Source organism: Opisthocomus hoazin, chromosome 6 (genome assembly GCF_030867145.1).
Source record: "Opisthocomus hoazin isolate bOpiHoa1 chromosome 6, bOpiHoa1.hap1, whole genome shotgun sequence".
In the NCBI taxonomy this organism is placed as follows: Eukaryota; Metazoa; Chordata; class Aves; order Opisthocomiformes; family Opisthocomidae; genus Opisthocomus; species Opisthocomus hoazin.
In genome coordinates, this window is record NC_134419.1 from 20003479 (window position 1) to 20016274 (window position 12796).

Genomic DNA, 12796 nt, shown 5'->3' on the forward strand with positions numbered 1-12796 from the left:
TTTACCTGTGGCATTTCCAGTGCTTTCATAATGGCAGAAAATGCATACAAATCCCCCAGTGAGTCCTTCAGCTCCACTGCGACCTGGATGATTCTGTTTAATGTTGCTGCTCTGTCTTCTAGATTTCCTGTGCAACCCAAGATATCCACAGCTATTCCTATTGCCATGGTATTGTGCCTGTCAGTGAAACAATTTATACCACTGGTTACAAATTACTAAATCAACAATACATTATGCTGTACATGTGTTCAGAGACGAGCAATTCAAAAGGTGCACGTCAATATTTTGGTGTGCCCAGCAAACTTACTCTTGCCAACATCTTTGTAGCAAGAGCAGTAATGCTATGATATGGAATATACCTACATTGGCTTTGAATTTGTGTTTCAACAGTTAGGCGAAAATTGCCCCCATTCCCTTTGCCCTCCACACTGAAATCCTGGGACCTTCCCCCTAAATTTCAGCAACAAACTACTGAAATCTGAATCAGAGAAGCAGAAAAGCTGCATCAGGGACAGCAGACCCTAACTCCTTCTATCACTTCTGAAAAGACCCTTAACTTGTGCAGAGGTTTTGCAGAAAGCTTTGCTGATCATTTCTTACTTTACTAGATTGTCTAGCCTCTTCCCCAGTTGCAGAAGGCTACTACCCCCTCAGTCCCTTCTACAAACACTTCCACACTCAGCTAGATTATAGGTCCCCTGAACTTCAGTTTAGCTGATCTCCTAAGAGCTGAGGGTGTTCAGCAGCTCTAAGGACCCCGCTTTAACTGCACTTCCCCCTTTCCTGGTGTTACGTGCATAGAGTTGCCCCATGAGCTTAAGGAATTTCTCCTATGCAAAAAGAAGTTACTTGCCATCTCACTAAATTATCTTCTGCACACATGGAGTCAGAAAAGGTGCAGGAGAGCATTCTTTGAGGAAATGGAGAGTACAATGTAGCAATGCTCTGATCTTCTGGCCATCTGCCCTGGAAATGAGTAAGAGGAACACTTACCTTTCAATTAGGTCAAGGCGCAGCTGATGTCCGTAAGGCAAGGTAATCAGTTCAAGACCAGAGTTCACTCCCATAATCCTCTTCATCTCGTCAGAAACTTCTAGTATCCTTGCCACCTGTCAAGTGCAAAAATTTGTGCATGAATTTTGAAACTAACATTTCAGAAAAAACCCAAGCCACACAGACGTCTTCCAGGTTAGTGCAGGACTGACAGAGTTAAGTGCACAGCGTGCAACATCAAAATAGAGTTATCTAAGAAAAACATAATTAACTAACTTACGGACATTCAGTGCCTTACACAAAAAAGACCAATAATTTTTTTTTTTTTGCATGATTCAGCCATCAGAAAACACATAAAAAAATGTGACCAAAAGGCTTTACAAACTTTTGTCCTCCACTTCCAGGAGATACATAGGCAAGCTCCCTTGGCCTGGTCCTTGTCAGGGTCGCACTGCTCTTTGGCCTGGAAGATGTGATGTACACATTTTCTTCATTTCTACAACGATGACTGCTCAGAAAGTTTTTAGATTACGTCACAGGGTCCTTACAAGGATTCACTAGTAAAAGGACTTTAAGGAGGACAGTGAATGTTGAGTGCTTAATGAAGCAGCATGTGAAAGCTGACACCCTCACGAATTTGTCTTTGCTTTATAAAAACACAGTATTAGCTACTGGTGATATCAATAACAATTATATATACTAATTACAAGCAAATCCACATTAATATGATAATGTGATATTATCTGCTGGTTTAAGGCCTGTATGTTGACACATTTACAATCTGCTGCTACTTCCGATACACCCATCGGCAGGCTTTCTTGGTTATGAAAAGATGAAAGTAACCTGGGCTGCACAACAAGGCTCACTGGTACAAAATCTAGCACTGCAGAGAAACATCTTTCACTTCTAGAGACACAGGAGTGATATGAAGCCCCTGGAGACACTGGTTGCTACAAAAAGCCCTCTCACGCATGCAAGTGGCAGGTATTTACTCCATCACTCACCATACCGGTGCTTCTTTCATTATTAGAGATGTCATTAATTAAAAGGCAAACTGAGCTACAGAAGCCACAGAGAAGACGTGCGAACTTCAGCCTTATCACAGATCTCAGAACAAAGTATTTATTCTGGCCCAGTTCACATGCCAATCTCATTGTATCACGAAGTTCTTATCAGTGCAGTAGTGTGCAACAAGTTACCAGTGAATGACAGTCATTGGCTCTCAGCACTAAGATGAAGATAAAATAGACTGTTCTACGTGTCTCAGCTAGTTGCTGTTCCTGTAAAACACTCCAGTGACTCTTAATTAATTGTACAGGCTCCCAGACTTCCAGCAGGCCAGTTTCTTTGGCCCCACTCCAAAGTCTGTAGGATTTAAAATAAGGAAACTAATAATGAGCTAATTGACTATAATATACGTATAAACTCCCTTACTAGTTCTCTAAGGCGTGCATATCCTATGCCTTCAAGCAACACACTCTTTAACAATACATTAATTATTACTAGGTTGGAGGAGCAAAAGGTGAATTTTGGAACTAAAATATTAGAGAATGCTGTTACTAATCTTGGAACTATAGTAAAGAAGCCACGATCTATCACTTCTGAAAAGACCAAGCAGTTGTGGAGCCGAGTTTTTCTGAGTCACCGTGTCTGCACGAAGCGTCACTTAGCAGCAGCCAACGCTGCTACTGAGGAGAGAAGCTGTCTGCTGTGTTGGCAGGAACCCAGCAGCTGGCAGGCACTTGCACTCACGCATCCCACTGCTGCTCCAGTGAACTGCCCCCTTCCCAGACCTGTGACGTGAGTCAGTGCAGCAGCACGAGGAGAGTGCTACAGACACACTTCTTCTGGAGCACCACCATTCCCACTTCCTCTCTTGTCTGCAATGGACTTGCCCAGTAAGTAGCCGTGTGTGTGGCTTCTCAAGCTGTTCTTAAAAAAACCCACACACAAACAAAGCAAAAAAACCCCACCCAAAACCCAACAAAGCCTGTGCGCAAAGCCTGCTCTGTGGCAGGTACAGCACTCAGTCATCCCAGCAAAGCGGTGCAGATTCAGCTGCAGTCTCATTTCTTTTATTACACAGTCATTGTCTCATAAGATCACTTCTCCTGTCTTCCCGTATTTCTGATCCAATAGCTGATATCCAAGCCCTGTCAGCTGAATGAAGTCTACATTGTAAAAAAAAGTTCTGTGTGTTTACATATTTCTAAACAATTCCACTAGCAATACCATTCTCTCACAGGAGAGAAGTGCAGAAGTCTTGATAGCTCTGCAAGACAAAGACTCAGACAAAGATTAGAAGAGCAGCTAGTTTTGCAAGTTTAAATATATTTAGTTCCACTGAACGTCTTTCTTATAATATGGCCAGCAGTATGGCAACCTGGCAGTGTCTGTCTGCTGTTTGCCCTTGCGAGCTAACCAGCCGCTTCCTGTCACGAACGGGTCTTTCCACAATGGTTTACAGCATAAATGGCTCTTCCTCCAGTATAGAAGAAAGGCTGAATCACAACTATACAGCAACTGATAGGAGATTGAAAAGATGTCTGGAACACTGAGAATTTCAGTCTAAAGTCAAGGATGGTGGGAGACCTTTAGTCCAAAGGGTTTGTTAACACACTTGTTCTTCAAATGGGAAAAAGAAAATCCCCACCATAAAAATTCCTGCAAGCAAGTCAATACATTTATTACATTAGCTGCAAATTACCCACTAATCTTTTCAGATCAGTTCTTTAAAAAGTCTAAGCTTGCACAATATATAATAAAATGCAAGGTTTATTTTTTTTTTTACCTTGCAGTCCATTCTAAGAATATGCTGTGCAATAATCTTTGGATTGTTGTTGGTGAAAAGCTCCTTAACTCTTCTTAACATTGATGTTTCCAGTGGCTTGTTTTCAGGAGGAAGTAGTCTGGATTCAAAATCATTCGGTTTAAAACTAGACACAGTCTCAAAAACAGGTGCAGAAAAGATGCTGTCTTCATCAGCCGTCTCAGTTGAAGCTTCTAAAGGATCTGCAGAGTTCATTGTAGGGTCATCTTCCAGGATCAAGTAGTTTGTTTCGGAGTTCCTGAATGAGTGTGTTCCCCTCTCCTTTCGTGTCAGATGTTCCACATAGCTGTTTTTCTGACATAAATGTTTTGTTGCTGCAGGATCTCTGGCAGGGCTTAGTTCACAATAGTGTCCTTCTGAGCTGTGGGAAGCCAAAGAAGAATCTGGGGGCGTCATCAGGGGTGCTTTGTTGGGTTTAGGTGGAGGCTTTGGACAGAGCTGACTGTCTGACCCTCTAAGAGCTTCCCCTGCTTGTGACTCAGAGGTTACTTTCTGAACAACTGTGGGACTTAGAGAAGGTTCACTGCCTGTTCTAAATGCAGGAGAGCTTGGACAGGAGTCTACATCTGCTTCAGGTAATCGAAATGGATGTCTTGAACCTGCAGGGGAAAATGGTAATTTAGAAGGCCAAAACATACACAGTTCCTGATGCCTATCCCAGGGTTCATCTCGTAACACTATTTCCTGAGGAAAATATTGACAGATATGTCAATTATTTGCTGACAAAAAAGTATATGAAATTATATTTTGAGGAATGAGCTAGCCAGCAAATTCCGTTCACTTGCTGATCCTCCCAAAATCCCAAATACACAGAATAGCTGCACTATAATATTATTCTGTGGTAATGATGACAATAATTCCAGTCCCTGCTGCATGCATAGGCTATACTGTCAGAGCCGGATAGTCTCCCATGGCTTGGAATAGGAGGTTTCTTTGTAACCTGATCTAGGCTATAAAACCAGAAACTTCCACCCACACCACATAAAAAGATGAGTCATTTCTGAGAACGACAAGTTTGAGATGAAAGAAAAGCTTCCCAAAGTCAAGCCTGAACCTGCAATAAGGTATGGAAGGAATGCATTTCAGGGATGCTAATCTTTTTGCTAAAGAGTAGCTGATTTAAAGAGCTGGAGAAACACATTCATATGCTTCCCTGTATTTATGCTCATCCTGTACTCACTGCATATGCAAACCTCGTCATCCAACACAGGACTGAACCCTGCATCAGACATTCCCAGTCTGCAGTTCTCCGTGCATTTGCTGGTATCTACAGCAAAGTGGCCAGCTGCATCATGTGCGCTTTACTGCTTGTTTCCAGCTGGCTCTCAATTTACGCAGACAGCAAAATCTGCAAATCATGGCCTGTCACCACTCATAAGCAGTGTGACACCAGAACCTGCTTGGAAGGACCCCATGACAAAATGCACAACAGCACTCTTCAGGTTAACTGTTACAGTACCAAAAGAAATGTTTTTGTAGCCATGAACTAGAATAAGATAATGAACTCAATTACAGATGGCCAGAAACTTGTCTTATGAATGTCTGTCTACCCCACTGTTAAACACAGAGCACACCCTTTCTATCAAAATACAGTCTCACTATACGAACACTTGAGATTATCTTTGTCTCAAGAAGTATTTCCACAATAGGCACTATAAATTTTAACAGCTACTGTATTCAAAATGACTAACAGCCTTGGAAGTCAAACACTAGAATTTGTCCACATGGGAACAGATGCATCATTGCAAGCTTCCTTACAAGGTATGTTAGTTTGGAAACAATTGCTTAAACCTCTGAAGAAACTGAGAGAAAAAGCCACGATCAACAACTGATCAAGTGTTGGTACACTTTGTATCACTGGAGGAAGACAATTACAGGGGTTGTGGAACCAGGCAGCAGCAAAGGTGCTGAAAGGAATGAAAATCCTAAAGGTATGGGGGGTGGGGGGAGAGAGATTGAGAGCGATAGAAGGACAGAGTTGAGGACAAAAGCCATGGTAGTGCTTTTCTTCTGGTGAGGAACACTACCACATCTGCGTACTTTACCCTGAAAAAAAGCAGTTACCAGGATTTCCATGAAACACTGCTTCTACTTAACAGACGTGTCAGAATGACATGAGTGAAACAAGTCCATTCTTGTAAAGCACAAGTGAGGAAAGGTAATACTATCAAAAAGGGTATTAATGCCAGCTGTAGCTGACATTTTTGTTGGTGTGGAAGCCTGCGGAGTTGGGTGCTAAGGTACTCAACTAGCTGTGCATTGCAAATAAAACACCCGTTCCAATGACTTACACAGCAAGCAGTATGCCAACACCTCTTACATTGGCCACTAATGTAACTGTATACACAGTACTCAGAACACTCAACAGTCTCACGTTGGTCTGAAGTGTAACAGACCACCTGGGCACACACAGATTCTAAGTGTGAAACATTTAATTCCAAAACATACCTATTAGCAGATAGCTCTCTGACTGATGAGCCTTTAGAGGGAACCTTTTTTCCAGAACATGATCCAAACTAGCTGGCTGGCTACCACTTTTTTCTTTGTTTCTAGGGTAAACAAAAATGCAAACAAAAACATATCAATATATCCAACACTCTTAACATACATAACTAATTGCCAGAATATATCATAACCAGGACAAGAATCATTAGCTTTCCCCTTGGGCAGCTTATAAGAATAAAAGATACTTCATGCTGTTGTGGTAGCAATGAAATGGACTATAATACCCTGCAGTATTTCTGAGGGTGTTTCTTTGAATGTTGAGACTTTTTAATGGAACATTTGATTTGGATACGGAAATTTGGGTCCATTATCCCACACTTGGTATTTTTATTGCAGAAGTCAAATATGAAAAGAAAGACTTCTCTGGAGTAGCAGCAAGATTTTCTTTTAATCTTTTGTCTTATACTAGTCAAGATTTGCCAAGTCACTGAAGAACAAGTTGCATTGCTGTTGTGCTTCTAGAGTCTCCATGTGCTCTCAACTCTGTGGATTTCAAATGAATTATCCCTCCCCTCTCCCCAGTATACATCAACTTGCAAATGGAGAACCAGAGCGAAAGCCATCACCATCTTCAAGCAACTAGTCCCTTTAGAACTGCAGACATGCATGTTGTTTTTCCAAAGGTATTTTCAGAATCTGATTAATGCACTCATTTACCAGTCTGCTAAAATTACTTTCTTTGGCTAATCAAATGGCATTCAGGAAGCACTATTTTGCCACTATTGTAATGCGAATACCAGCCTCTCCATAAACCTGGGGCATGCTCCGGGTCACGTGATGAGTGAAGACTGTGTGCAGCCTTGTTACATCACAGCTTCATCCATCCCCACTTATTTTACCTCCTTAAAGTAGCTCAAATTTTCTAAATATCAAGGCCCATCACCACAAAGTAGTTAGCATCTTCTTAACATCAGGAAGATTAAAAAATCTGGCCCTAAAAAATCTTTTGCTAAAAATTAGTGAACCCTCACACCTAGTCTTCCATCTAAAAATCAGAGTGAAAATTCACATCACCCACAACTGACAGAGTTACCTCATTTTCCTCCATAAGGACAGCAAAATTAAAGTACCTCAGAAGATTTCCTCTGGGTATGCTCTGCTCCGGGGACTGCATGCTGGATATACCAAGACTCAGCCTTTTTACAGTTTCTGTTTTTCCTTCAGGGATACTTGGCTCTTTTTGTTGGATTGGAGTTACACCATACTTTTCTTCTAGACACCTGAGAGGCACAGTCCTGTTGACAGGCTGAAAAATAATTGCTCTGCTCTGCTTTGATATTGGTGTGCGACTCCCAACGTAGTATCTAACTAAGCCGGGGAGGCTGTCGAAACTTTCAAGTTCTAACTGATACTGAACACGGCAGTAGGCTTCATTGAGTCTTAGAACTGTTCTGTTGATTTTAAAATGCTGAGAGGTATTTTTCCACTGACAGGTAAGAACAAAGTTCCCAGGACTGGAGAGAGAATCCCTAATCAGAAAATCTCCATCTCTCTGAATTAGGCCTTCTGCCACCTTTGAGGAAAAAGAAGGACACAAAAAAATACTTTCAGAATCAGGAAACAAGTAGTCAAACAACACATTGTAACAAAGTATTCTTAAAAACAGGACTTAATTTGCCTGCTCTGGGAGGACAGACAAAGCCAGAAATACAAAGCAAAGCGTGAAGTGTGGTAGAAGAATGATGGTTAAAAGCTCATCTCGCAGCAGAGATCTGGAAGGGCTTCCTGGGAAACACCCAGCAGCCAGAAGCATGACCCACTCTTGCATATGTATTTCTTCTAGTTTGCTAATAGAAAATAAGGCACGAAGGGAAAGCAATGATTCGGGATTTTAGAGGCTAAAGCATCTGAACAGTCAGTCACACTGAAGTTTAGAAGCCATTATACCACAGGACCCCACAAATTGTCCTTCCGTTCTTACCTTAAGTGACAGAGGCTTTCATTTTTATTCTCTGTGAATACCGCACAGTACTTAGCGAGAGCCACAGAAATCCCGTTTCTCTCTTTCGAGTCAGCCCTTCCATGCGACCAGCTGCGCACCTCACGGCTAACCCGAGGCGCGGCGCCGGGCCCGCCGGGCCTGCCCTCCCTCCTCGCCCAGGCCGGGGCCTGCCCGCCCGCCCTCCCTCCCTCCTCGCCCAGGCCGGGGCCTGCCCGCCCTCCCTCCCTCCCTCCTCGCCCAGGCCGGGGCTCCCCCTCTGCCCAGCGAGCGGCCGGGCGCGCGCGGGAGGGCGGCCCGCAGGGGAGCTCCGCGCGCCGCGGGGCCCCGGGCCCCCGCCCCGCCTCAGCTCCGAGGCCGCGTGACCGCGACCGTAAGGACCACGGCGGAGTCACTGCGTGGGTTTCACTGGCGGGGGCGGGTGTCCTGCCCCGCGACTCCAAGTGCAATACAGAACATAAACACACTGATCTCGCCTTTGGTGACGAGTACTGACCCAACCAGCGTCCGAGCGTCCCAACAACGCGTGGGGATGGTATTTGCATATAAAACCTCTATTCCGTTTCCGTCTTTGATCGACGCACACAGACCCTGAAACATCTGCATCTTCCACCAGCGCCTGCCCCGAACCCTTCCTCAGCCTCATTTTATGCGGCGCTGTGACAAATACCACAGCTTTCACACAAACAAGCATTACGTTTCCACTACATTCACGCAGGTATCAGAGACGTGTTCAGGGCTTTCGTGCAATTCTGCTGGTCTATAAAAGCTCAAAGCGTATTTGACAATGCCAGGACCACATACCTGCCGAGGAATGCGTCCGTGGTACCAGGCATGGCTACGCAAGTCTTCACTACTTAGCTGCAGTTCTTCCTCTAACTCCTTCTTCAGTTTTTCCGGGCTGTTGTCCATAACTTGCCTCTCCCTAGAAAACTGCAATAAAAGATTAAAACTTTCAACTGTGCCAAGTTTAGTGATTAACATTTTACCTGGGTTGCAACTCCCATCACATGATCTGCACCAGTCACTGGAATGCAGGTCCTGGTGGTAGCAGGCCGGCTTGGCTCTGCTCTCCAGGTTGTATTTGCAACGCTCAGTGAGATAACAGCGGACTGTTACACACCGCACAGAACAAAGTGTTCTGTCTGTACACCAAGCTAACAATGACACACCTACAACGTCACTTCTCTTGCTTCCTCTTCCCAGCAAGAATTCTAGGTATACCAAAAAAATGGAGCTGGACCTAAATGCCCTGCTCCAACATTCTTCCTCCTGTTTAAACTGCCATTTTAAATTCAGATTCCTTCCCCCTTACCCCCTTTGAACTCACTCAATTAAGAACATTCCAAATGCATCAAGACAGGCTAACATGGATATACACGGTTGTTTAATAGTTCTGTTGCACTAAAAAAAAAAGTTTGCCAAAGTAAATATTCAACCTTAAAGGGCTCACTTCTAATGGTCATTAAATATGCATATCCAAGATGTTCCCTTCTTAAGGGCAAAAAGTTGACACTTAGCACAAAAGGCATGAGATCTGCTTGGAGGTATCTCCATCACCACTGTACAGCTGCTGTAAAATTTTCTGGAAAATTTCAGTCTTCATCTCTTCTTGAAGAAAATGCTGGACCGCTCTGGCTCGTTAGTCATTCTTGTGGATGCGGTGTCGCTAACAAAGTAAGGTGTAGCATCTTCTCTAGAGAGTTGTCAAGTACTCTTTCATGAACGCTCAGGGGAGGGAAGTCCTTTGGACTTCCTCACATTCTCCAAGGGCTGGGGACTCCCAGCCTTGCTTTACTCTTGCTGAAGAGTTTCATAAGCCTAAGACACCCAAGAGAAACAGGTTCGTTGCAGGGAACATGTTCTACATTGATCAAAGAATCAGAGCATATCCTCTCTTTTTAAAATAAAGTATATTTGGAAAAAAAAAAAAAAAAAAAAGAGGGAGGGAGGGAGAGGGGCCTCCAGCTGAAAAGCAGACTAAAATGCAACATTTTTCCCCAGTGCATTACGGATTTTTTCTCTTAGCTCTGGGTATGAGCCAAAGCTCACAGGTTCCCTTCACGGACACACTGATGTAAATATGCAACACACACATTATTTTAAAAAGAACTGGGAATGCTTGCCCACCAATCCTGTTCTTTCCGTGAACGCTGCTCTCTACAGCATTTTCCTCTTTGTGTTGAAGACTCACAGCACCTAATGGTGGGAGCAGGTGGCATACATTTAGCACTTCTTTCCACAATCCTCCCTGCAATTTCAAGCAGACTGAATTACAACAGATTACAGACAGCAGATTTTTTGCGGAATAATGCCAGAAGAGGCATCCTGCTGCCAAGACTATTTAAACATGCTGGGAGCCCAGAGAATTCCGAGATTAATTCTCCTCTTCTCTCTGCTTTTCTCAGAGAAAACTAAGGTTTCTCTTAGACAAACACAAATGACTAGTAGCTTCTACAGAAAGGCAACAGATAAAAACAATCTACTAAAGAATCACTTTACACCTAAGTTTTGCTTCTGTGAACAGGGTGGTATTTATCCATACAAATGTGGTTCAAAATGGATAATAACTTTCAACAACACGTAAGTCCTTTGTGCTTCGGTACAATCAAGGTCTTTCACCAACCCCTCCCAAAGTTTACAAGAAGAAAAGTCTGTGCAGGAACAAACCATGCCACAAAAAGAGACCTTCACTGCAAAGGCTCTTTTATAAAATCATGTGCAACGTGAAAGGATTAAGTTACTGGGTGTAGAAAGAGTCATACAGGAGGCTTGGTGAGGACTCAAGTCCAAAAGCATATCAAAGTATCAAAACACAGTGAAGAAAGGCAAAAAACCCGCCCTCTACTCCAAACCTCTGTGACCTTTCAGACCAACATAGCTAACAGACTACCTGCCACCTTCATTCCCAACTCAAATGGCTGAGTCCCCTTTTAAAGCTGACTGGCATAGATTTCAGAACCCACAGTTAACCATTTCCCTGCAACATCTTACAGAATGACAGCAAGTATTATAGTATTTACTTAAGCTGATGGCAGAGTGCAGAGCACACAAATTGAGTGCAGACTTCTCAAGAGCACCCTTCCTTTGACTGTGCAAGGAAGTGGCTGGAGAACTTTTCAAGTATCCCCTCCAATCACACAACAGCATTCAGTTGTAATGGTGTACAATCTTTTACATTCATAGCTGTGTGTTTTGCCGGCTGCCTGAAAGCAACTACTACTTTTATGTGAACTGTATTTAGATGGTTTTGACTGAATAGAGATTTTAAAATTCACAAACTACTGTATAAATTGTTACCATCATTCCAAAAGCATCACTTTATCTCAGTGGTAGGCAAAACTACTGTATATGGAACAGATTTGTGTACAAATGCAATAACTGAATTTCCTTAGGAGAGCTAGATTCTTAGCCAACAAGAAGAGCTATAGGTCTTTGTATACAGAATAATTTCATCCATTGTACTGACACAAATTATCTTAAAAAAACAGGCTGATCAAGTTACAGATGCACATGAATTACAAATACAACAGACACCCCTAGAATTTCTTCTGGTGGTGAACTGGATTTTTCACTCCTTGAATGAACGTAATGAGGCACATATGGCACTTGAATTACGTCTAGGAACACAAGAAAAACATTTAAGGAATCCAAACCAACTAAATTGTTAACATTCATGATTATTGGTTTGTTAAAAATTCTCTCCATCATGGTCTACCACACTGAGCATACTCCGATTGCCAGAGGTCAGACATCTCCTGAGATGAAGCAAACATGCTTAAATAACCCTTAAGCAACTCTGAACTTAGTGGAAGAACTCCCATGGCTAGCACAAACCCCAGAATACACGTGGGGGGGAAATGCCTAGGTAAGCAAGTTTAGCAATAGCATGCCTTCTTCCTGGACAGTTTTTGTTGGCTGAGACCGATTTCTTATACAACCGACATCCATCAAAGGAAAAGTGCAACCGATGAACTGTCTGTAATCATACCAGCCTAGGCCTTTCTATTCTAAACGCTATATGCAAGGCTTCTGGTCCTGCAAGCATCTCTGCATACACTGAACTTGCCATCATGCAAGTAAGGGCTCAAACATCACTCCAGGCACAGCCTACACAAGCACGTTAGTCTGTAAATAAGGAAGAGTGTAAACTTAGAACAGTGTCATAAGCTGTGTCGATGGACTTTCTTTTAAAAGAAAAGGTGACCTATTCCAGAGAATGTGATGCAGATGTTTCAGCCTCATTTGCAAACAGCACCCAAAAGTTAATGGATAGTAACAGCATCCTGTAAATTTGTGCTAACCTCATAGTGAAAAACCTTAATTTAGTAGTATGTCCTCAGTTTATGCCTTTGTCTAAGACACTTAGTTGGCTTCTACCCAATGACAGAAATCTGAATTTATATTTACAGTTAGACAGTGAAGTGGATGGTAAAAAGAATTTTTTAAAAATCAAGGATAAAAATAAAAGACTTCAGTACATCCTGCAACAAAACACAGTTAAAGCAACTCAGGGAAGCTTCCAGTTT

General features: G+C 42.8%; 1 protein-coding gene across 7 annotated transcripts in view; it reads right to left on the reverse strand.

Annotated features, from left to right (window-relative positions):
- Positions 1 to 12796, reverse strand: part of BCAR3 (BCAR3 adaptor protein, NSP family member) — a 78840-nt gene that overhangs the window by 5609 nt on the left and 60435 nt on the right. For 6 of the 7 annotated variants that reach the window (XM_075424933.1, XM_075424935.1, XM_075424936.1 and 3 more), the window contains 6 exons: positions 9072 to 9200; positions 7399 to 7841; positions 6272 to 6372; positions 3785 to 4422; positions 994 to 1109; positions 6 to 177 (listed from right to left, as the gene is read on the reverse strand). In XM_075424933.1, the coding sequence (XP_075281048.1) occupies positions 6 to 177; positions 994 to 1109; positions 3785 to 4422; positions 6272 to 6372; positions 7399 to 7841; positions 9072 to 9200 (1599 nt within the window). Of the gene's footprint in view, positions 1 to 5; positions 178 to 989; positions 1110 to 3784; positions 4423 to 6271; positions 6373 to 7398; positions 7842 to 9071; positions 9201 to 12796 lie in introns of those variants that run through there. The other variant, XM_075424937.1, reaches the window with a different exon arrangement.